The 26,919-nt window shown below is 32.5% G+C and overlaps 1 protein-coding gene across 2 annotated transcripts; it reads right to left on the bottom strand.

Moving 5' to 3' along the window:
- Window positions 1-1,823: 1,823 nt before the first annotated feature.
- On the bottom strand, window positions 1,824-3,471 carry LOC110264070 (uncharacterized). Of its 2 annotated transcripts, none has more exons than XM_021105814.2 (2): window positions 2,647-3,471; window positions 1,824-2,439 (listed from the first exon to the last, which is right to left on the bottom strand). In XM_021105814.2, exons 1-2 carry the CDS (start codon window positions 3,410-3,412, stop codon window positions 2,171-2,173), a joined length of 1,035 nt encoding a protein of 344 aa, XP_020961473.1. In that variant the 5' UTR covers window positions 3,413-3,471; the 3' UTR covers window positions 1,824-2,170. The 2 variants fall into 2 exon arrangements, with proteins under 2 accessions (XP_020961473.1, XP_020961474.1); XM_021105815.2 differs by having other exon boundaries at window positions 1,824-2,436.
- Window positions 3,472-26,919: the final 23,448 nt, after the last annotated feature.

Here is a 26,919-nt window from a genome sequence, read left to right as displayed (position 1 = left end):
CAAATTCTGTTTAGCAGCGGTTTTTGTAAACCGCTAAACCGCCACTATCTGCCGCTTTTTTTGTAGTGCTCTATTTCCTTTCTTGACTAACATCCATGGCCCAAAAAGGTTATAATCACTACTGGTAGAATTATTACCGTTTCTCTCTTCATACATATACTTGAAAATCTTCCTCTAGAGTGAATGGAAGTGAGCTCGTCAACCTTAATCATATTACCTAAGGTATTTCCCACCTTTCAAAGAAAATATTTGTTATATAGTTTAGCAGGGGAGGTTAGGAATCCTAACCCAAACAACAACCTTTTGAATACTAAGCTCTTTTGGGATAAAAAAACGACCTCCACCTTTGCACTAGGAGATAGTGGTCGGCAATCATCCAGGGTCCTTCAAAAAGGGCATGAGAATAATCTTCTTGATTAGAAAATTGTACAAGGAAGAAATTTTCTTCCAGATCCATAATTCTTATCGTATCTTTTCTTGCCCATCATCTAAGGACCCATCGTTCCATTGCTTGTAAATTTAAATTCTTTCCCCTTTCATAGATGACACCACTCATCATACTCCTCGAGGGATACCTGTATTTCTGGTTTCGGTTTGAAAGGAGCGTCAATATGCTCTTTGATATTTGGTTCCTCAATTTTAGATATATAATCTTCAACCACTAGACCAACGATCTCCTTTGGATTTAAATCATCAAAGCCGTTACCCACCACTATATCTCTATATGAAATTTTCTTGGTTGCATCAGAGTCAGCTTTTCCTTCATTATCAACCATCTGGTGATCTTCTTGTACCTTGATATCATCTTCTCGGTTAACCTTCTGATCTTCGTTCATAGCATCTGTGTGGCCTTCTGTGTTTTCTCCATCTATTTTAACTTTTTTTTGTGCTCTCCGCAACCAAGTCCTCCTCATTCAGTGACCGTTTCTCTATCTCTACGGGTTGGGTTTTCAGAGCTCATGACCGTTTCAAGAACGAAAATATATAACTACTGCAAAAACATACGTTAAATAAAATATACAGTGGCTATTATGTTATTGCCATAAAAAATTTGCTACTAAAAATAATTTTTGTTGTAGTGAACTTTGAATGATTCAATTTTGTCTCTAATGTTTTAGATAGAGTTAATGTGTATACGAATTATTTTGGCACAGATTGAAAATATTAAAGACAAAATTGAATAAAATTAAATATTAAGAATATTTTTTAAAAAATCATAAATTTTAGGGATAAAAAATATATTTTATTCTTAAAAGTATTGAGAATAGAATAATAATTACTTTTGTGTTTCTGAAAGTACTTAATTTTTTCCTACTGTATTAGTGATCTTTTTATTTTTGTGTTGTAAACAGGAACATGCTTTCTTAATTTTTTCCTGCTATATTAGTGACTTCTTTTTGGTTGTAAACAAGAACATGTTTTCCTATTGTATACTGTTTATTGACTTTTTAAATTAATAAAAGAATTACTCTAAATTCTGACCTTAATTTATTTATTTTTATTAATTCTGCCTTATTTTCTTTTCCTTTTTGATTAGTATCTGTTAAAAGGTAACATATAAAAAAAGTCAAATAACTTTAAAGTTTAATTTAAGCCTCCATATATAAAAGACAGGTTCTATATTCCAATGTATGTTGAATTGAAACATGAACATTCTTCAAATGAGCAATGAAATCGAAACTCATTAAGCATATTGTACGACATATAATAAATTAATAATCAACCTACAAACAATGAAGGACGAAGGCAAGATAAACTCAAAATAGGAGAATCAAATAAAGTTGTTACAATGACAAGAACTACTATATATTGCCCAGCCACCTGATATATTGTTTTTATCATACATTTAATTTAGGGCTCATTAGTTAACAACTCTGACTAATTAAGGACATACATTGAAGAACACTATTGAAAAAGCTTATAAGAAAAAACATTTAATAACCCATATTTAAACACACACTCAATGAAAATTATTGTTGAAATGTATAAGTAAAAAGTGAGTGTGCCACGCCGCATATTCTTTATTTGTAAAAAAAATATGCGTTTTAAATATAAGTTGTTAAACTTGCATTAATATATATATATATATATAACTTAAGACTTAGGACTTGAATAAATTAAGGCTTAATAAGGATCAATCAGTCTCTGACGCGGCTTTTTCTTTTGCTTCTCAATTTTCGTCTTTCTTTGGAACCAGACCAAAGTCAATCTCCACCATATCGTTGTTTCTTGCTGCACATGGAAGCAAAACAAACTCAAATTCACCCTGTGGGGTCTCACAGGCCTCATTCACAATCTGCCTTTGGACACCACCGTTATTATTATTGTTGATATTCCCAATTCTAGCTCCTCTAATCTCAACAGCAGCCACAGGAGGACGAGGATGCTGAGATGTACCACCAGGTCCAGGGTTCACTGATGCAGCATCATTGAGGCCTACTACACTCATCATGTTTTGTTAATAAGCCTTTTTAATTAAAAATAATTTATTGTACAAATAAAACAAATTCTAATTAAAATTTACAGAACTCAGGTAACAAAAATAAATGTTTTCTATCAATATAATTTAACGACGGCATAGATTATTCTATAATTTCAAAGATATGCTTGGTATGCTAGGAAGTATGAACTGTGCTAGAATCATACCTCTTGTTCGAAATTCATATGGATGCTGAAATGCACCAACGTTTCCAACTCCCACTGCACCAAAAGCAGAACCAACACGAGGGTATGTAAAATTGTTATTTGCACCAACCACAGGGCCAGGACTGAAAAAGTTTGATGGTCTCCCTCCATTGTTCTGGAATAAACCATGATGATAAGGATGATAATCATTATTAATATTGTATCCCATGATCATCATATTAGGTTCCCCATTAAAGAAGGGCCTAAAAGAAGGGATGGTTGGCGAAGACGGTAGCTCCATGGAGCTTGTTGACGATGATGAGTTCATACCCACACCCATGGTCATGTTATTTAAGAGTTGGATCCCATCATTTCCACTGTTATTATTGTTATGGGACCGTTGCATTCTCTCCATTCTGTGACCATTTTGGTGACCCCCAAGAGCTTGTGCGGAAGAAAAGCTCTTGTCACAAAAGGTGCAGTTGTACCAAATTTTCTTCTTTTGCGAATTCTGGCTACCAATAACGATAGTTTTGTCAGAGTTGGGTTCCTGTTCTTTAGTGGAATCACTTCCATCTTCAGTAACAGCAGCAGAACCATCGGTATTAGGATTATCATGATCATCTCCTAACACGATTGCTTTGCGCTTGTTGTTCATGTTGTTTGGAACGTTTGATTCGTTGACTAGGATCCCCTTGTCCTTGTTCATTTCATCAAAATTAACTTTCTCTTTACCCTTCTTCTCAGGCTGGTTTGCTGGGGAAGAAGAGACGTTGTTGTTTGACATGGTTGACACAAACACACGCGCGCACAGAGAGAGAGAAAGAGATCAGGTGGATTATGATGTGTATTGGTGATGATGTGGATGTGAAAGTGAAAGAGATGATCTACATGTTCAGATATGAGTGAATTTAAGGATGTCAAAGTGGGGCACACCACCTCACAAATGTTTTATGTTTGTATCTGAAGAGCAACAGCGATAAGAACATCCATTTTATTACGTGACTACTCCCAACAAGTCATCAAGTTATATGTATTTCTATTTATTATTCGTAATTATTTTGTATTATGTTTTTTTTTCACTAGTTTATATGATATTTTTGTTTTTTTAATCATTAGATTGGATTAAATGACACCCCTCTTTTGGGGTGTAATGACACTATATCTTGCAAAAATAAAGAGGTTGTAGTTTCATGTGTTTCTAGTTATTGTCAAATTGAGTAGTTTTGTTGTTATGTATTGTAAAAGCTTTTGCTGGTTTTTCTCTCCAGAGTCCACAGTATTATCAAAAATTTAAAATGTACCTTTTGCCTTAATAGGGTTGATTCATACATTAATGATTAATAGCAAGTTACAACATTAAGGTTGCAAGTATAATATATATATATATATATATATATATATATATATATATATATAGAGAGAGAGAGAGAGAGAGAAAAAAGAGAGAAGAGGGGGGAGGGGGAGGGGGAGGGGGAGGGGGAGGTGATGCAATTAATAGTTTCCTTAATGCAGTTTTCATGGTCAAAGAAAAGGATGCAATAATAATAATGAGAAAAAGGAAGATTCAGGTTAATTAATTTTTTTTTCATATTCAAGTCTCTCATTTGATACTTTTATCTCTTTCCAAACTGATGATGTATTTTGAATTTGATAATATCAAAAATCCAATTGATTCAGATACAAAGTCAAATTTTTTCTTCCTCGTTCACAAAGTAAAAGCACAAAAATTAGATGTATTTAATTTAGGATTTTTATTAATATTGTATAAGCATTGAAATAAAGAATCAAAACCAAATGTAAGTTAATTAATTCAGTGAAATTCAACGGGAGTAGTTCAATGAAAAAGATTAACAATTAGAAATCTTCTTAACAAAAGTTCTAAAAATACTAGTTAAGAATACTATAAAAAAAAAAGAAATTATAGAAAATATACAACGAATGTTAATTTTTTTATGCATTAAAATATTTGAAAAAAGGTAATTTTTTTTCGTTTATTCTCTGAACCAATGCTCTTTTGGAGAACTCTTTAACCAAATTTTCAATAATTGCTTATGCACAAAATTTAAATAATTATTTTCTATATACAAATCATTTACAAACATAAGTCTATACAAATTATTTATATTCAGGCGCTCTGCATGTTCTTTTTCGTTATTTTTTTCTTTTGTTATCTTCTTTCTTCTTCTCCTCCTCCTGACATTTCATCTTCTTTTTCTTTTTTCCTTCTTTTTTGTTATTTTTTCTTTTGTTATCGTCGTCACCAACACCATCACCTCCTCCTCCTCCTCCTTCTTTTCTCATTGGACTTTTTTCTCCTTATTCCTTTTTCTCATTCTCCTCCATCATCTTCATAATCATAATCATCATTGTTATAGCATCGTTATCTTCTTCTTATACGTATCGTTGTTATCGTTATCGTAGAAATTTTGCCATATTGATGACGTTGCCTGATCCAAAATTTTTGCTATAGAATTTGTGGTTCGATTCTAGTTAATATTTTCGTTAGCAGTTTATGATTGTGTAAGTGAATGATGTTATTTTTGTTTGTGAAAATTGTTGTTCATCGTTGATAGTTTGAATTGAATGTAATGTAAAGAGTTCTGCATTAAAAAAAATATTTTTCTGTATTTGCACCAAATTTGGGTATAACACGAAGATATTTAGGTGTATTGTTTAAGAATTTTTAGTTTATGTGTACTGATGATAAGTTCTGCATAATTCAAAACTCTTCCTCTCCCTTCTTCTCATCTTCTGCTGCTTCTTCTTTTTCATCATCATCATCATCTTCTTCTTTTTTTTCTATTCATCTTTTTTCTTTCGTTTTACCTTCTCAAGTTTCTTCTTGTTTTACTTTTTTAACAAGAATAAAAACAAAAAAATTAAACAAAAAAAAGAAGAAACACATAATGCTACAAAATTACTTGCATTGGAGGAGGATGAACTTATATTAATTTAACTAACAGAAAGAAAGAAATAAAGAAAAAAATATAGCATTAGAGGAACTATTTTTGTGTATTTGCAGCAAATTTGGGTGTAACACAAAGATATTTAATTGTGTTGTTTAAAAATTTTCGGTGTATGTGTACTGATAAGTTATGCATAATTCAAAACTTTTTCTCTCCTTCCTTCTCGTCTTCTGCTGCTTCTTTTTTTTTCATCATCATCATCATCATCATCACCTACTACAAGATTCAAGTTGATTTGTGGCGGTTTTTTTCCTGGTTTGTGGGGATTTGAAACCCCCCACCAAAAGGTTAGTGGGAGTTTTCTAAACCTCCAAAATTTGAGGTGCCACGAGCTTATTTGTGGCGGTTTTATAGAACTCCTATGATATAATTTAGTGACGGTTCTTTGTCTGATTTGTATAGGGTTTTAAGTTGAATTTTTTGGCCGTGTTTTGAAATTTTTGTGGCGGTTTAAAACCCCCACAAAAATTAAATTTTCAAAAAAAAAAATTTGCATCACACTAAACGGTTGCAAACAATTTAAAATTAAAACTAAACATATTTGAAAGCTCTAAACTACTATTATTGATTGAAAAAATTACATCAATCAAACTAAAGATTATTTAACTTTAAAAAAATTAGTAATTAATATGAAATGAACAAGAATTTAAACAAATTACATCAATCAAATTAGTATGAAATGAACAACTTAGATCAATCAAATTTACATATTTAAATTGAAATTTCCACTATTTAATAAAAACAGTGGCAGAAAACATATACCAAGCTGAAGCTGAAGCAATGATTGGCAAAAAATTTTTTTTCAAATTCATTCTTGGTAACCACATCCTGTCACAGGAAAACAAATATAATAGATAATAATTATAGGCAATGCCATATTTTGGAAAAGTGACAATGCAAAACAAGTTGCATATGGTAAGGTGGTAAAATGTATAAATTTGCAGCAGTTTGTGTTAAATTACCTTCAATGATTTCTTTAAGTTCTTGTTTTCATTTTGAATGCTGTGCAGAATGTTCAGCCTATAATTAATGCTGCAGCAATGAAGTGTAAAAAATGGGTTAAAAATTAAAGGACTTTGATATATTTCTCATTACTCTAAATTTTAGGGACGGCAGAATCAAAATAGAAAGAAGTCATGACACCTTTCTGCAGACAGCATAAGCTTAGAATCTTTGGTTGTTGATACAGACGAGTACATAAGTTGGTAACTTATAGCCCAACAAATGATCTCTTCCACACCTAGTAAAAAGGAATAGTGGCATAAAATCAATATTATGGCAGCAAATCTGAAATTTTCATACTTAGATGCTACATTTGCTTCAAATAAAAATAGGGAGAAAAGGTTAAAAAGAATGCATACTTTCGATTGTTAAGGCTTGATCTTTGATGCAAAGAGTTTCTAGGTTAGGATATTCCAATCCAAATCTGTTGAGAACCGAAAATAAAAAAATCACATCTTAAGTATAAAAATGGTAACACATGAAATTATTTAACAAGACAAAGCATATATACCTTAGTACACATTTTAAATATTGATTATTAACTCTGATCAATTGATGATCTAAATAATTTGAGTGCACCAAAAGATTAGTTCGCTGACAAAATAATCCATCAACATTGTTTAATTTTATTAAAATGTTGTATGAGGCAAATCTTTGCAGTATTAAACACATCCTTGTAGTCTGGTAAGATGCTCACTGACCATGCCAACAATCGATACGAGTTGCCGCTAAAATTCACAGTCACATCAATTGTAGAATTGATGTTAGCAAGGAAAGCAGCACACACATTATCTGTTTTGTAAACTGTAACCTGAAAGCTCAAAGAGCAGAAACCATAAAGTATATAAAGATGATATAATAAGATATTAGAAACATAATAATAAGCTTGAAGAAATTTAAGAAAATCTGATCATTTTTAAAAAATGCTACTCATATATACCTCTATATTTGGATCAAGAGATGTAACTATTGGATCAGTAGCAATCAATGCTTCTTCAGAAAGCTTTATGGAATCATGCAAATCTTTAAGGTGTCCCCACTTAGGCTGTCTAATGATTCCTGCATAAGATATATTAATTAAATTTGAGATTCTCTTTAGAACCAAAATAAGATAGATAAATAAATAAATAAATATCATACCATATTCATCAAGCGGTGCATCGTAGTCATAACTAGTAGCAACAAAAGGTCCACCTGTGGTTCTACCAAAATTGGTTCCTCCATGATACTGTTTCACATCAAAACTTTGTTTTATCAACTCAATTCCTTTCTCATATACATATAATAACAAACTTAAAAGATATCATATGTTTCAATACCATATAATAGTTCATAAAAGTTCCACCAAGTTGGAGATTGTCTGAACTCAATTTTTTCCATCAGACAAATAACGGGAACTTCAATTCTTAATGAACAAGATCGTTGGGTCAGGGTGGCACACAGCAACAAAAGCTTCTCTCAGGTCTCCAAACTAACCTTCCCATTCATATTACTCATCAGGTAACTCCATGGGAACTCAAAATTGATGAGCGACGAGTCGCTCCCATTGGGTATAATCACATAAAAATATGGATGAGACCTTGCTAGCTACCAGCCTCAAGGAGATGCGTTTTATGCATCCTTTCAGAGACATTCACTTTAAAGGATTAGCATCTTTCTTGCAAATCAATAAGGTCACAATTTATAACCAATATCCTTACATGTCTATCCTTATATATACCATGTAAAATGTTGTGCCTCCACAGACAAGTACGTATCGATTCAAAGTAAGTACAAATAACACTTCTCATGTAACATGGCAAAAACAAACACAACTAAAGTATAATGTGCTCAAATTTCTATACAATATGTACTCTATATACTATATTAAACACAAACACCTTGCTGGTGCATCCTTCAAGAAAATTACCCGAGTGGGAGAACATTTAGCTGTTTCACATGCATAGGAGGGAAATTTCTCAAATTACTTTCAGGAGCCTCAGATTGATGATGACCTACTGAAGATGATTCATCAGGTGCCACTGTCTTTTCTTGATTCAACTGAGCAATACTTGTTCTCCTCCAATTTGATATCTCAGCAAGAATAAAAGCTACAAACATCACAGCCCCAAAGCCAGTAAATGCGACAAGAAAAATAGCTAGAACTCAAATTCATAAAAGTTCCATCAAAATAGAGAACTCAAATTCGATTCACCTCTCTCACAAACACGGAGATTGTCTGAACAAATTTTGAACAAAAGTGAGTGAGAAAATTTAAGTCCCGAACTAAACAAGAACAAATTAGGAAGAAATTCTCACTGCAATGACTTAGAACGACATGACAATTAGTTTCACGAGATCTGATAGCTTCGAACATAGCTTCAATTGAAGCTTCCAAAGACTCCTGCTTGCTCACCTTCCAGATCTCCTCAGCCAGTGCCACCGCATCCACGCCGAAACCTCGCTCTGAGTGCTTCAAGCCACTGGAGCAAAAGCAAAACCAGCGGAAGAACCTGCCGCAGAAGATGATACAGAAGCAGAAGATCTAAGCATTACCTCAACGAAGGAGATAATGACGGCAATAGTGGCAAAGATATGAATGGCGGTGGCGGTGGCGATGATGCACCACTATTTCGTGGTATATTTTATGCTAAATTGAGTGGATTTTATCCATTATTCTCACACTTATGCATATAAATTGCATGTTTTACATTTTCCTTCCTAATTCTGTACTTTGATTGAAAACATGCTTCTTTGGCCTTAAATTACTAATTTTTAATCCTCTCTTATTACCATTCGATAACGTGATATGTGCGTTAAGTGTTTTCAGGTTTTGTAGGGCATGAATGGCTTAGAGGATGGAAAGGAAGTATGCAAAAGTGGAAGGAACACAAGAAATTGAAGTTTGGAGAAGCTGGCAGTGACGTGCACGCGTGGACAACGCGTACGCGTGACTAGCGCATCAGTAAAGCGACGCATACACGTGGATGACGCATACGCGTGATAGAGCGTCACGTGCTGCATTAAACAGAAGACTCTGAGGATGATTTCTAGGCTATTTTTAGCCCAGTTCCAAGCCCGAAAACACTGCTTAGAGGCTGCAGAGTGGAGCTGGATGGGGAAAATCATTCATTCATACATCATTCACATTAGTTAGGTTTAGATGTAGTTTTCTAGAAAGAGAGGCTCTCTCCTCTCTCTATGTTTTAGGGTTTTTAGGTTTAGCTTTTCTCAATTTTAGATTTCTACTTTACTTTAATTTAGTTTCTCTTCTATTCTTATTTGTTCTAGCACCTTAGTTATTTATTTCTCTTGTTGATTACTTTATGTTGCCAATTTAGTTTATGAACTCTTATGTCTCCTTTAATCCATATTAATGTAATTTTATGTTTCATGTTTATGGCTTCTTTATTTCATTGTTGGTTGTTGATTTGTTGCTATTGTCTGTCTTAGATTTTATTATTTTTTATTAATTTTCTATGCTTTTATTTTGTGCCCACCAAGTATTTGATAAAATGCTTGGTTGGATTTTATATTAGCTTTTTATGTTCTTGACTTGGATTGATTATTTGGAGACTCTTGAGTTATCAAACTCTCTTGTTGATTGGTGATTGAAATTTTCTACTTGACTTAAGCTTCACTAACTCTAATCTTTGATTAGGACTTGTGAACTCAAGTTGAATTGCTCACTTGACTTACCTTCAATTGTTAGAGGTTAACTAAGTGAGAGCAAAAGGCAATTATCATCACAAGTGACTATGATAATGGGGATAGGAATTCCAATTATCAATCCTTGTTAGGACTTTTCTTAGTTGTTATTTTATTTCTTTGTTATTTACATTACTTGTTCCTTATTTCAAAACCCAAAAAAGATACTTTTCCATAACCAATAGTAAAAACACTTCCCTGCAATTCCTTGAGAGACGACTCGAGGTTTAATACTTCGGTTTATTTTTATTGGGTTTGCTTTAGTGACAAACAAATTAAATGTTTATTGAGGATTGTTGTTGGTTTAGAACTATGCTTGCAACGAGATTTCATTGAGAAATTCTTTACCGGCAATTTTCCTCCGTCAAAATTTTGGCGCCGTTGCTGGAGAATTGCAATTGTGTGCCTTATTATTGGTTATTGTGAATATTGTGAATAAATTTGCTTTTTCGTTTCTTTGTTAGTTGTTTCTAGTTTTAGGAATTCAGTTTTTCATTATTCCTTATTAGTTTTTGTTTTTATTTTCTCTTGATACTATGAATTCTCACCCCTTTGGCTATGAGTTTGGTTCAAATTATGTTGTAGGGAATGGGAGCTACAATAAGAACATGCATTAGGGATGGGACAATCAAAGGTGGGAGGAGCCTCAAGCTTATGGACAACCCTCTTGGCAACAACCTCCACCAACATACTATGAGGAACAACCATTCGAAGATGCATATCAATCCAATAACTATGGTAGACCCCCTTGTAGTTACCAACAAGCCCCACCATATGCCTATGAATCCCCTCCTCAACATAGCTTTGAACCACCATACTCCCAAGCCACCTACAACCAAACACTTCCATATGACCCTAACCCATACCCATCATACCAACCACCTTATGAGCCATATAAACCATATATAGAACCACTCCAATTCCAACACAATTACTCTCGAGAACCACCACCTCCATATACACCATGTCCATATCCATCAATCCAAGAGTCATATGATCCTAATTATGTTAGCCAAGCGGAACAAGAGTCAAAGGATCGTCTCAAGGAAGCAATGGATCGACTTCAAGCAACCATTCATCAAAAGTTTGACCCACTTGAGAACCAAGGACTAAAGTGTGTTGTACAACAAGTGGAAGGGATGGAGAGTGATGAACCACCTTCCTACCATGAACCCTTCCTCCCAATAAATGAACCCTCATATCCACCCCAATATCCAATAGATGACACTATTGGTGCTCTTCTTCAAGAGCAAAGAGAGATGCAAAGGGAGGTATTAGAATTCACGGCTACCTTGACTGAGGTAGTAAGTCGATTAACTTCCCAATGTTTGGACACTCAAGGAACTCCCATAGCTACATGTGGAGAATTTAATGAAGAACGTAGCATGAAGGAGAGACTAGGAACTCTGGTAGACAATGAGGAATGAGACTTTGTATTGGAACAAGTGGAGGAAGCCGTACTAGTTGAAGAGGAAGAAGTGGTTGAAGACTTAGGAGATGCTGAATCTCCATAGGAATCTAGAGTTGTAGAGTATTCCTCCAAGAAGCTTGAAATTAATGTTGAAGAGGCTAGTGCACAATCTCCAAGGCATATTCTCTATGAAGAATTGGATGGAATAGATCAAGAAGCAAGTTTCCTTGGTGATGATGATCATGAATCAAGCCTTCCAAGTAATAAATTTGCATCCACAAGTGAGTTAGAAGAGCCTTCTCCCGATGAAATTGAAAGCAACATTGAGGTAGATTCCTTTCAACCTCATATTTATGATTTGAGTGACTGAGAAGAGTTGGGTGAACTTGGTGAGGAAGAGCTTGAAAGCAAAGAATCCTTTCAAAAGGTGGAAGTCCTTCGGCAGGGTTGGAGGGGAGTGGAATATGCTTTGTCAAGATTGTTGGAGACTTCTCTACCTAGGTTGCCATATAATCCTTCATTTGAGTGGATAAAACTTATCTCTATTTGCTTTGCTGTCCCACTTGAGTATGGTATTCTTGAGACAGATGGCCAACTTAGGAGGTTTTGTGGAATTAAGCATAAGAGAAGGATGTTTAGTGGTTGGAGTTACAAATCAAGGCTCATCAAGGTTGAGATTTCAAGAGCTAGATGCAAGGGTTAGACTAGTGATCACTTGGTGGGATCTAAGAGAAGAGTTTGGTACTTCATAGAGAATTCGGAGTGCTTGCCACCCGGTTGGAACAAAGATGATCAACTTCAAGACGGGTGTAGAAACAAGATTTGAGATCCGGGCATACAAGAGGATCAACTTTGGAAGCTCAAAACTTGTGAAGAACTCCCTCAAGGCTTGGCAAATTCACTTGGGAATGTTGAAACTTATTGAAAGTCCAAGCGTTGGGGGAAGTTTCAAGATGAGTTCAAGCACAAGCCACCATGACAAGGAGCTCACCAAATGTCCAACTTAAGGACTTTAACTAAAAGTGCTAGGTGGGAGACACCCCACCATGGTAAATTCTTTCTAATTTCCCTTTTGTTTATATTAGTAATAAGTTAAATTTTCATTTTTAGTTATGCTTATTTCGTTAATTTATGGTTTAGTTGTTTAATAATTCCTGGCATTGATAAAAAAAATGCAACTGACGCGTAAGCGTCAATGACGCGCACGTGTCATATGGAATTGTGCTCTCTAGCATAATGAACAAAAAGTTACGTTGGAACAGCGCGGAAGGGGAGCCTGGCACACAAGCCACCCCAGGCGTATGCATTACCTGCGTTTTTTGCCATCCACGCGTAAGCGTCGACGACGCGTACGCGTGGAATGAAAAATCGGCGTTATTGGTGATTTGAACAGAGAGTTGGGCTGCCACTGCGCTGGAATCGCACAAGTAGTCACGCGTACGCGTGACCGACGCTCACGCATCAGTGTTCACTTTTGGCCATCCACGCGTACGCGTGGGCGACGCTTACGCGTCGCATGGCTGTTTCTGTTTTCACGCGTGCGCGTGATGTATGCGCGCGCGTCGCGTCCCGTTTTCCATTTTACTTCTTTCTTCTCTCCTTTCTTATTCGTTCCTCTTTCCTTTCTTCCCCCTTTTTCTTCTTCCTTTTTTACTTTCTTCTCTTCATTTTTTTAACTTCTCATCCTTATTCTCTTTTATTCTCTTCTGTTTATTGTATTTGTATACTTTTCTTCATTGCATTTTAATTTCGTTCATGTTTTTATTTTTCTATTCTAAGTTATTATTTTTTTCATTGGTGTTAAATATTCTTCTTCAGCTGTTGCATTTTTCTTGCATTATTTTGGTGCTTCTTGACTTGTCTGCTATTTACTTGACATGCCATTTGCTTCTATTGTTTTCTCGCTTATATATTGTAGCTACCATGTAGTTGAGAACCTTATTATTTGGCAATAGCCCACATATATTTTATTTCTTTTCATATCTTTGTTTGCGGGTTATTTTTCTTTGTTTTCCACTTCTTTCAGGATGGCCACCAAAAAGGGAAACGGAAGACTTCTGAATGAGTGACAAACAAGTCCATCTGCACAATCTTTGGAGAAAAGCATAAGTTGTAGCCACCCGTCTACTTGCTTATCTTTGCATTCACCGAGAACGGTGTAATATTTAAGTGTGGAGAGGTCGATACCGACTTCCCTGGGTTAGTTACTTCCTGTCTCAACACTAATGTTTAATTTTCTTTGTTAGTCCATTGTTGCATTTGCATGATTGATTGCATGTTTGTTAGATTTTGTGCATTTAGCTACTACTTGGTTGAAGTGATAATTTCTTTTCAAGAAACTATTTTATAGCATTTCACTAATTTAAATTAAAATTTTTATTAAACTTGATTGAAGAAATTTATTTTGAAACATGGTCTTAGAGCTCGAACACACAAAACTAGTGAGATTTTGAGCCTATTTGATTGGTTGCATTTTATCAACCAATATTTTATTTTGGTGTGTGTTGTCCTCTCTAAAATTGTGATCTTTGTCTTGCTTAATTCTATATTTCCATTGTTTGATGTATGCATGCACTTATATGATTGAAGCCTTTGTTTCACTGAGCTTACATACCCATATGTCCTTACCTTTTTCATTATCCTTTGCAAACTAATGTTGAGCCTACTTATCCCATTTGTTCTTTACTTTAGCTCATCACTAACTCTAAGCAGAAAACAATAATGTCCTGAATTTGAATCCTTGGTTAGTTTAGACTAGTGAGAGTGCTCATGAATTAAGTGTGGGGAAATTGAGTATGGTAACATTTGGTTTGGAAATTGAGTATGCTAGACCTTTTTGTGAAAATGTGAAAAGATAGTTGAGCACATATTCTTGCATTCAATACCTTAATCGTATGCATTGAGAAAAAATAAAAGAAAAGAAAAATAAAAAAAAGAAAAAGAAAAAAAAAAGAGAAAAAGAAAAAAAAAGAACAAATAAATAAAAGTGGGACAAGATGCCCCAAAGTAAATAGTGGTAGCAATGCATGTGAGTTGTACTAAATTTGGGATACATGAATATGTTGCAAAATATAGTTAATGGGTAGTTAGATTTTGTATTGTGATTACATGGATTGTCTTAAGTTAGGTGGGAAGTTTAGGTTAATCAAGGATTCAGACTTTAGTCCACTTAACCAAATACATTCCTACCTTGATCATAACCCCATTACAACCCTTAAAAGACCTCTTGATATGTGTATTTGTGCATTAAATTTTTGTTGATTGGTAGAAAAAGAGAAAGCCTTAGAAAGCAAGGTTAGTAGAGAATTGAGAGAATTGAACCTTAAACACTTGAGTGATTAGAGTGTATACACTTCCAGCGAGGGTTTGATGCTCGATTCCTTGTTCCCGGCTTTCATGAGCTATCTTCTTTTGCAAGTTTACTTGTACTTTATTTTATGATTTGAATTAGTGAGATCCAGTTCATATTTATTCTTGAAAGATTTATTTACTTTTAATCAAGTAAGTAAAAGCATTTTGCATATAGTTGCATTCATATAGATAGGTTGCATTTCATACGTTCTACAATCCCTCTTCACTCTTTTGGTTCTCTTGAGTTTAGCATGAGGACATGCTAATGTTTACGTGTGGGAAGATTTGATGCACCACTATTTCGTGGTACATTTTATGCTGAATTGAGTAGATTTTATCCATTATTCTCATACTTATGTATATAAATTGCATGTTTTACATTTTCCTTCCTAATTCTGTACTTTGATTGAAAACATGCTTTTTTGGCCTTAAATTACTAATTTTTAATCCTCTCTTATTACCATTCGATGCCGTGATATGTGTGTTAAGCGTTTTCAGGTTTTATAGGGCAAGAATGACTTAGAGGATGGAAAGGAAGCACGCAAAAGTGGAAGGAACACAAGAAATTGAAGTTTGGAAAAGCTGGCAGCGACGCGCACGCATGGATAACGCGTACGCGTGACTAGCGCATCAGTCAAGCGACGCGTACTTGTGGATGACGCGTACACGTGACCAGAAAAATGTCCAGCAATGCGTACGCGTGGCTGACGCGTACACATGATAGAGCGTCACGTGCTGCATTAAACAGAAGACGCTGGGGGCGATTTTTGGGTTGTTTTTGGCCCAGTTCCAAGCCCGAAAACACTGGTTAGAGGTTGCAGAGTGGAGCTGGATGGGGGAAATCATTCATTCACACATCATTCACATTAGTTAGATTTAGATGTAGTTTTCTAGAGAGAGAGGCTCTCTCCTCTCTCTCTAGGTTTTAGGGTTTTCAGGTTTAGCTTTTCTCAATTTTAGATTTCTACTTTACTTTAATTTAGTTTCTCTTCTACTCTTATTTGTTCTAGCATCTTAGTTATTTATTTCTCTTGTTATTACTTTATGTTGCCAATTTAGTTTATGAACTCTTATGTCTCCTTTAATCCATATTAATGTAATTTTATGTTTCATGTTTATGGCTTCTTTATTTCATTGTTGGTTATTAATATGTTGCTATTGTCTGTCTTAGGTTTTATTATTTCTTATTAATTTTTTATGCTTTTATTTTGTACCCACCAAATGTTTGATAAAATACTTGGTTGGATTTTACATTAGCTTTTTATGTTCTTGACTTGGATTGATTATTCGGAGACTCTTAAGTTATCAAACTCTCTTGTTGATTGGTGATTGAAAGTTGCTACTTGACTTAAGCTTCACTAACTCTAATCTTTGATTAGGACTTGTGAACTCAAGTTAAATTGCTCACTTGACTTACCTTCAATTGTTAGAGTTTAACTAAGTGAGAGCAAAAGGCAATTACCATCACAAGTGACTATGATAATGGGATAGGAATTCCAATTATCAATCCTTGTTAGGACTTTTCTTAGTTGTTATTTTATTTCCTTGTTATTTACATTACTTGTTCCTTATTTCAAAACCCAAAAAAGATACTTTTCCATAACCAATAGTAAAAACACTTCCCTGCAATTCCTTGAGAGACGACCCGAGGTTTAATACTTTGGTTTATTTTTATTGGGTTTACTTTAGTGACAAACAAATTAAATGTTGATTGAGGATTGTTGTTGGTTTAGAACTATGCTTGCAACGAGATTTCATTGAGAAATTTTTTACTGACAATTTTCTTCCGTCAGGCGATGACATTGAAATTCTAGGGTTTCAGAGAGATCTCACTCTCCCTCGTCCTCTCTCTCAAAGCCCTGTTATGATTTTTTTTTGTATGGGCTTAGTAAATATTTGTTTGGGTTGGATTGTTTTATAATTGATTGGATTAAGAGTAGTGGAAGTTTTTGTTAATTATTTAGGGAGTTTTAAAATTGATCACAAATAAAATATATTATGGAGGTTTTTAATAACTTTCATTAAAAAACTACCACAAACAAATAAAAATTTTGTAGTGATACCATCTTCTTTTTTTTTTCTTATACATCTTTTTCTTTTTGTTTTACCTTCTCAAGTTTCTTCTTGTTTTACTTTCTTAATAATAATAGAAACAAAAAAAAAATCAAACAAAAAAGAAGAAAAAAGATATAATGTTGTAAAATTACTTGAAAGATGATGAACTTACATTCATTCAACTAAAAAAAAGAAAAAATAAGGAAAAGGAAGAAGAAGAACAAAAAATATAGCATTAGAGGAAATATTTTTCTGTATTTGCAGCAAATTTGGGTGTAACACGAAGATATTTAAGTGTATTGTTTAAGAATTTTCGTTGTATGTGTAGTAATAAGTTCTGCATAATTCAAAACTCTTCCTCTTCCTCCTCCTCATCTTCTGCTGCTTTTTATTTATCTTTTTCTTCTTGTTTTATCTTCTAAAAAAATACATAGTATTGCAAAATCAATAAAAAGAGGAGGAGGAAAAAAGTGCAGCAACAATAGCAGCAATAAAAAGAACGATGAAGAGGATGAAACACGCGAAAAAGAAGAAGGAGGAACGCAAAGAAAAAGGAGGAAGAACGCAAAGAAGAAGGAGAAGAAAGAGGAGGAGGAGGAAGAGGAACATGGGATACAAACATTGGAGGAAGAATGTCGTGATTTCACACGCGCATTATAAAAGTGAATTTTATTGAGTTATGGTTAACTTGTATAAACTTGTATACCAAAAAGACTTGTATGTGTATCAGGTCTCAAATTTAAACTTCAAATCTGAATAGTAAAATCTACTAACGAAGATTAATTAAGGAGGGATTTGATGTACAAATTTTAATTTTGAAATTACTATATATTCATCGTCTATATCTATAGAAATTTTTTATTGTCAAAATTTAAAATTCAAATCTGAATACTTATTATTTTGACTACACTTATATATGAAAATATTAGAAGATAATAATTAAAATTATCTTATCTAATTTAACATCTATAATTTTATACATATAATATATATAATTATTATATATAGAATTATTTATTAATTTAAAATTATATAATTATTCTGATGATAATTAATAAATACTAAACTAGATAAATTTAAATAATTTAAGCTTATTTTTTATTATCTACCAATCATTATTGCATATATATATACACTAGTAGAGTAGTCCGTGCGTTTGAACACTTAATGTGATTTTTGTTTAGATCCAGAAAAGATAAAACCATAGTTGAATCAAATTATATATATATATATATATATATATATATATATATATATATATATATTACAATAACAAACTTTGAATTCATAATGAGAAATAGCTACTTTTATCTAAGCCAAAAATTCAAATGGAAAATGTGAGTTAAAACCAAAAGATGGAAGAATCTATAATTTGCTTGATATTTCTAAAGTGGCAATTTTAATTTTAGTTGTTGGTGATATTAATTTTCTTTCATCAGCTGCATAATCTTAAAAGGGCAAGATCGCCGCTTAAAGCATATAAATGAAATTCTTGTTGCTTAGTTTATAATACCCACTTTTTTTATATATATATATGGAGAAGATGGCTACAAAATTAATATTCAACATAAAATCATCGAGAATTTAAAATTTAATAATAAGACTAAATTGATCATGTAATAATAGTTTAGGACTCATAAAAAAGAAGTTAGAGCTGAGAATTATAAGAGTTTAAAAAATACAAAATCTATAGGTTAAATAAGTGACTCAAGCGTAGAAAAAAAATAATTCTAATATCAAGTTTTTTTAAAAATAGGTGTTATATGGATGACTTATACTATAATTATGTTATAGTTTGTGACGATTATCTAATTTTTCCATCACTTTCATGTGTAATCAAAATGACCAGAGCTCAAATGACTCTTAGATTCTTTACATCTCAAATCAGTAGTCCGTCTTGACATTGTAAATATTTGGAAAAGGAAACAATCTTTGGCAAAGTTGTTGCAGGTAAGGTGTAGACAAATAAAAAGAGGTAAATATTAAATTGGTACTTAAAAGATTTTGACAACGATAAAATGGTATTTGACTTTATTTATTGACAAAATGAAATGGTCCCTGAAAGATTTTAAAATTTGACAAGCGTATTTCCTGAAATTGTCGAAAAATATTTATGGCGAACACGATGTTGACAGCCAACGTGTTTTGATGATCTCTCTCTCTCTCTCTCTCTCTCTCTCTCTCTCTCTCTCTCTCTCTCTCTCTCTCTCTCTCTCTCTCTCTCTCTCTCTCTCTCTCTCTCTCTCTCTCTCTCAAAATACCCTACCCTAATTCCTAAATCAAATCAGCAGCGCAAGTTCCCTTCTCACTTTCCTAGCAGCACTAAGTTCATTGGCCCTCTGTCATCTCTCTTGTCGTCGTCTTCTAGTAGACGTTCAGTGAGTTTAAATATGGAATAATCATTTGTTCTTTTCAAAAATTCAAAGATAGCATTTGAAATTTTGGTGAAGCAATAATATTTAAGGCTTTGAATTTTTGAAACTACTCTTGGTATTTTCCTTCTTTTCTCACTCCACCATGGTTTCTGAAGACGGCGACGAAGGTCGCACTGATAGTGGATGAGCAAAGAATATTTTATAATAGAAAGTTTTCTTTTTTTTCTTAACAATGATGCTAAATTTTATTTGAGATCTTATTAACTATGACCAAATCAAAAGTGAAAATAGTGTTATTTAATAATAGTTTTAGAGATGTTTGTTTTTCTTTTACTTAATTATATTGAAATTATCAAAGAAGCTTCCTATCTAGATTCTGATTATCCAAGGAAGCTTTTCACTATGAAACTGATGTCAAATAGTATGAACAGACTTTAACATGTGTGGAAAAAAGCTTAAAAGCTTATTTCTAATAAAAATTTATTTTTTTTAATGATTCATGTTGCATTGGGTTGGTTTCTATAATTTTATTATTTGTCTCTATTTTTTTATTAAAATTTATCTTTGACTGATAATTGACTGAGAATAAGATACTTATATGATATCGAAATGATATTACAAGATAATAAGAGGAGTTAAAGAAATATCTTCCTAGATATATATTTTTTGGAATATTTTTGGGAGGCTGAAATTTTAAAATAGTTTAATAAAAACACTTTGAAAAATAAGTTTCAAACAATATTATTCGCCTCCTTAACATAAGAGAAGAATGAGGTATTTTTTAGAAGATTTTAGAAGAAATTTCTAAGAAGATGGTTAATTATTCTTTGTATATGGCTATGGAAAGAACAACTAAGACTTATATATCTCTAGACAATTTGACTTCTTTTCTAAGGTCGCGAGGAATGATTGTTGTTGTTGTTGCATTGAGTGGAATTATTTCTTTGCTATTACCTAGAGATAGAACAACTCATTATTATAGGTTTACTATATATATGAAGATTCTATATATAATATCAAGCAAAATAGTAAACGCACCCAGTTGTTAAAGCAAATAGCGCTTATCATATGGGATGAAGTGTGTATAGTTCACAAATATAGTATTAAAGTAACGGATAAAAGTTTAAGAGATATTATGCCATCTATAGATCATAATAATAATGCTGATTTGATTTTTGGTGAGAAAGTTAAGTTCGGGAGAAATTTTAGGCAAATTATGCCAATCATTTCCAGAGGTAGTATGATTGAAACTGTTAATGCAAACATATTTTTTTCTTAAAAAAGGGATTACTTTATTATTTTGAGATTTATAACAGGAAAAGTCTAAAAAGCCAGTAACTTTATTAAATTTTGGTCAGTATATAACTAGAAAAAAAAATGAGTAATTCCACACCATTAAATGAAATCTCACATCATTAAAAATATTATTGATGATTACTTGATGGCTACAAATCATAAAAGAACAATAAAGTGAGTTACCTATGAAATTGTTCTGGTAGAAACGTAGAGCTCAACGCGGTGGTCGCGTGGCCGCAAGCGGTGCGGCGATTGGAGTTGAGACGGAAGAGTTACGGGAGTTTGAATTTCGCCGTAAGGGTTTTGGGAAAATTTTCGTTTCTTCCTTTCTTCTGTAACTTTCAGCGTTACTTCAGCTGAGATGAGGAAGAAGAAAGTTTGGGTCCACTTAAGTGCTGCGCCGGTTGGACTTACGGACCCGATTTGGGTCCATTTCAACTGGTTTGATCCATTTGGTCTAATTTTGGGTCTATTTCTTTAAAATTAGTGTCAAAATTCTCGTTTCGATAAGCTCTATCCTAAGTTAATATAATATTCGCATTCCTAACTTTTTTATTAGAAATTAATTTATTAGCTAATTATTTACTAATTTAACGGGATTTACACAAGACAATTTTAAAAAGAATTGCTTAGAAGTAATAGAAGACTACCAGTACTCCTGATGACAAGTGAAAAGAGATGAACAGAAATATCATTGCCAATTTATACTTAGCTATTGCAGATTCAATAATATCAAGTATATTGGAGAAACAAATAACAAAAAAAGATTTAAGAGACACTTACTAAGTTATACGAGACAAAGTCACTTTAAAATAGGATATTCATAAAAATGAGGCTCTATCCTTTTTGTATGAGTGAATCTACATCAGTGAAAGATCATATCAATAGTCTTAATAATATTATATTTTTACAATTAACAGCTATAGAATGTCAAATTATAAAAAATGAATGTGCTAAATTTTTTTTTCAAAATTTACCAGACTCGTATGATCAAATTATTATTAACATCACAAATAACAATATTGTTAATTAACTCCAAATTATATATTGTGGACTACAGGAGTAGCAAAATTTTTGTAGGCAGAAGCAGTTGAAACAGCTTGCTATGTGATTAACCAATCACCACAACAACAATTAAGTTGGAAACACTAATAAAATATAGCAAGCTAAGACACTTAATTATTTTTTTTCTACATATATTTAGATGTCCTATTTGTATAATGCTCAATATTTAGAAAAGAACAAAACTTAATCCTAAATCCATAAAGTGTATTTTTTTGAGCTATGCTCATAGTGGAAAAGGTATCATTTGTGGTATCCTACTTTTAAAATTATTGTCAATAAAAATTTTATATTTGGTAAAAAACAAGTTGCACAAGAAAAAAAAAAAAAAATAGCAGCAGCACTGGAAAAACTAGTACAATATACATACATGATAAATCTGAAAAAAAAAAACTCTTCTAAAGTAGAATTAAAACAAGTTGAACAAGGACCAGCTAAAACTTCCAAAACAACACATAAAATAAGAAGATTATTGTAAAATGCTGATTATGTCATGACTTGCCATTATGCATATTGTATCGAATTTTCTTCTTTTGCGAATTTTGGTTACCAATAACAAGAGTGTCACTAGGGGTTGGGTTCTTGTTCTTCAAAGGAATCACAATCATCTTCAATTACAACAGTATTGTTTGGAACATTTGGTTCCTTGATTAGAATCTACTTATCCTTGTTCATTTTATCATAATTAACTTTCTCTTTGCCCTTCCTATCTGGCTGGTTTACTAGAAAACAAGAGGTGTTATTTAACATGGTTGACACAAATTGAACTCATATACACACAGAGAAAAAGAAAAAAGAAAAGAGATCAGGTGGATTATGCTGCGTTTTGGTGATAATGTGGATGTGAAAGTGAATGGAATGATTTATATGTTCAGACAATAGTGAATTTAAGGATTTCAAAGAGGGGGCACAACACCTCACAAACATTTGTATATAGAGAGCAATACTGATTAGGAAATTAAATATATATATATTTGGCAAATTAAAAAAATTAATTAAAAATAATCAGAATTTATCTTATTTAATATTTATAAATTATTATGTTAAATAATAAAATAAGTTTTGACAATTTTTTTAATATTATCAATAATAAAAATATCTATTTTAGTGCGTAGCTACTCGTATCAAGATATATGTATTATCTTTATTATTCGTAATTATTTTGTATTATGATTTATTTCACTAATTTATATGATGTTATTGGTTTTTAATAATTAGATTGGATTAAATGGCATCCCACTTTTGGGGGTGTACTACATCTTGCAAAAATACGGAGGTTGCAGTTTCATGTGCTTTTTATTATTGTTAAATTGAGTATTATTGTTAAGTTATACATTTTAAAAAGAAAAAAGTTTGGTAACAAAAAATTTTCAGTCATAATTAGTTAAAATATTTTATAATTTATTTTATTTATATAAATTAATAATATTTTGATTTTTTATCTCACTCTTCTATCAATCTACTTATCATATTTTTATTAGTCCCACTTATTAATAATATTAATTATAATATTATATTCTTAATTATTAAGTATTCTTATAATCACTTTTTAATATTCTTTTTTATAATTTAAATATTATATTTAATAATACAATAAAGACTAATAATAATTAAAAATGGTAATAATAATATTCATTAAATAATTTTAATTGTAATTAATTTTTATTTCTTTTAATTCATTTATTATCATTGCAAGCGTTGACAAATATAAAAGCTTGGTTTAATAGGTTTTTTATTGTTAATCTGGATCATAAAAGTCGTTTACTCTTTTGGACCAAAAATCACAATTTTATTTCAATTACAAGCACAATTAGGATAGACTAAGAAAATTTACAAGAAAGAGTTGAAAAATAATTTAAATCACAGACGAACTTATCCAATGAGATTGTTGTCAGTCAACTAATTTTTGAGAATATGAAAAATCACACTAACTAAATTTGATGAGGTATGGTAATAAATTGATTTAATTTTTTTATGTGTTTTTATGTGCATTTATAATTATACTGTACTAATTAAGTTTATATACATAACATTCATAAGTTCATATATATAACATCTATAATTATATACAGCTAAGATCTAAAAATTTAATTCATATTTATTAGATATTACATTTATACATATCATTTTTTAGTTATTGCATAAGTAACTATCAAATTAACACAGATATTTTTAGATTTTATCATAATTGAATTTGAAAAAAATGTCAAATTCCTAAATTAATTTATTCAATTGATAAATTTACTCATAACATCCATAAATTCATACACATAACATCCATAATTTTATATTAATTACATCCATAATTTTGTATTCATAATATTCATAATTTCATTCATATGATATTTATAATTAATAAATTTTTATAATTAATATTTTTAAATTTTAAATTATGCATCTTATTGTATTCTTCAAATTATCTCATATGTGCATTAATAGATCATGATTTTAATTATTTTAATATTTTTTATTTAATATTTATATGTATGCTTATTTATTAATTTTAATACGATGAATTAATAATTATTTTTAAAAATTTATTTTTAATTTTATTTATATTTTATTTTTATTTTTTATTTTTTAATAGTCTATATGTAAAATATGAATTGTATAGTAGAAGTTGTTAAAATTTTTTAATTTAACCTCCATAATTTCTGTAAAAAAAATTACATTTTAATGGATAATAATGGGATTGAGAGATGTTAGGAATTTGATTTGGAAGAAACTAAAATTGATTTTTAAAAAAATATTAATGACTCTAACTACGTAGAAAAAAAGTAGGTGATAAGGAAGATGAGTAATAAGCAGGTGTACACTACTTCTTTATCAAAAAAATAAAAATTTTTACATGACATTTCAATATTGTAATTAATCTTTGGTTACCTAACATTACCATTTTAAAAAATTCTGGCTAATTCTATTCTCAAGAGTCTATAATATTATTGTAACACCCTAATATTCAAATCCTTATACTCGAGTCATAAGTCAATGATATTACGGTGGTACGACTCTCAGGTGGATTTTTAATAAATAAATATAGATAATTTCGAAAGGAGTATTAATCGAGAAGCCTGAAAAGAGTAGAAAAAAATTGCGAAGATGTATCACTCACGTTTCGACAACAAAAGATAAACCGTGAAGTCGAAAACGATATACGGACAAGGTGTAGAAGAGATTAAGAGATAGATAACAGATAGATATATATAACATAAGTAAATAGCCACTAGTCGCGACCCGCGAAGTTTAGGCCGGCTAGGGTACAGTATGAAAGTAGTTGACAACAGTATATCCTAATCTCTCCCGAAGGAAACATGATAGCCTCTATAGGAAAATTCAAAGAGTTCAATACATAATATAATCTTCCCAAAACAAAGGTGGAGAGATTCTAAGCAAAACACAAAGTAGAGAAAATAAAGATCTTCGCCGTCTCTCAGACGACCCACAACTCACTTCTGAGCACCTGGACCTGTATCTAAAAAACAAGAGATATATACGGAATGAGAACCCCGGGCCCATGGGTTTCCAGTACGGTAAAAGTGCCAAATAAATACAATGCACTGCAGTAAAAACTCACTAAGCATCCTAAACTTCTTCACCAATTATTCATCCTAGGTTCTCGCTAAACCATGAACAGGCAACTGTCATAAGGGAGTGCTAAATCTAATTCATGTTTCACATGTTTCCCAACTCGCTGACTCTTCCACGAATCAGACTCAGAATCATAAGCAAAACCATCACCAGTTGTTCTGCCTCAGCAATTCTACATCAATACATTACACCCTCGCCTGGAGCTAGTGAAACCACATCACTGCATCTACCCAGGGAGCTCCAATTATCTCATTCAATAATCATCATCATCATGCAATCGCATCATCAATTCATCCCATCAAGAACAACCCTCAACACCCACCGACACCAGCATGAGGGGCCTCTCAGTTGTACAAACACAAGCAATACAGGCAAGTAATACACAAATATGTTACAAGTAGAACAAGTAGCATATAGTCAGGTAACATGGCATATATGATGTAGAAATCCAAAACAAATGGCAAACCCAAACAATTTAAACATATACAAATGATGAATGCCTACCCTATGGCCGATGATATCATCTGTCGGTTATATAGCCAACCCGACATGTCCTGGTAGCTAACCATTGGACAGAAACACCCATTGCAGAGCAAGTAGGTTTGAGCTACAACCCCCTTGCTACTACCCGCTCAACCCAGAGCCAGTGGAATAACCACTACTGCGGCTACTACCAAGGCGGGTGTTTAAAAGCTCAACCTGGAGCGAGTGGATTCACCACTACTGCCGCTACTACCCAAGCGCCACAATCTCTGACCTGGAGCAAGTGGGACGAACCACAACCCTTGCTACTACCCAGGATCTCAAAACATACATTCGTTCAGTTTAGGAACAATCATCACTGTTATCAAATCTCAAACATGAACCTGGAGCAAGCGGGATGAACCACCACCCTTACTACTACACAAGTATCACAAATACACATTTATTCCAAACTTCATAATTAAACTCATTTATCATAAACATCCTTTTCCGTCTCATACCCGGAGCAAGTGGACAACGCCACTGCCTACTACCCGGGGTCACACATCACATTTCAACCTTTTTCATTATTTTCCAATTAACACATTCATTCATTGATTATATATGCATTTATACTCAGCCATAAACAATAATGGCTTTGCCATAACCTGGCAATAACTCAGCCATCCGGCTCATGGTTCAATCAAGAACCGGCCATTTATCAACAAATATAGCCCTTCGACTCATGGCATACACGGTACTTCCACCGTCATCCTCCATATCTCATATAATCATCTTTGATCATCATTGGTCGTAACCTTTCCCCTTGCTTCACTCGCAAGTTACCACATCCTCTAGCTCCTTTCTCATTGCTAGGCATATCATAATGATTTAATACATAAGGGGTGAGATCGGAGGCTTAGAAGTATGAGATTTGGCTTTAAAAACTCAAAAATCAACTTTGGCATGAAAACAGGGCCACACGTACGCGCACTCCGCGCGTGGATGGCCCCAAAACTCATCGACGCGCAAGCGT

The sequence above is a fragment of the Arachis ipaensis genome, chromosome B6 (genome assembly GCF_059453495.1).
Source record: "Arachis ipaensis isolate K30076 ecotype BB chromosome B6, ASM5945349v1, whole genome shotgun sequence".
Lineage (NCBI taxonomy): Eukaryota > Viridiplantae > Streptophyta > Magnoliopsida > Fabales > Fabaceae > Arachis > Arachis ipaensis.
The sequence above is the reverse complement of the archived record's forward strand: the minus strand, read 5'-3'. Positions and strand labels throughout refer to the sequence as shown.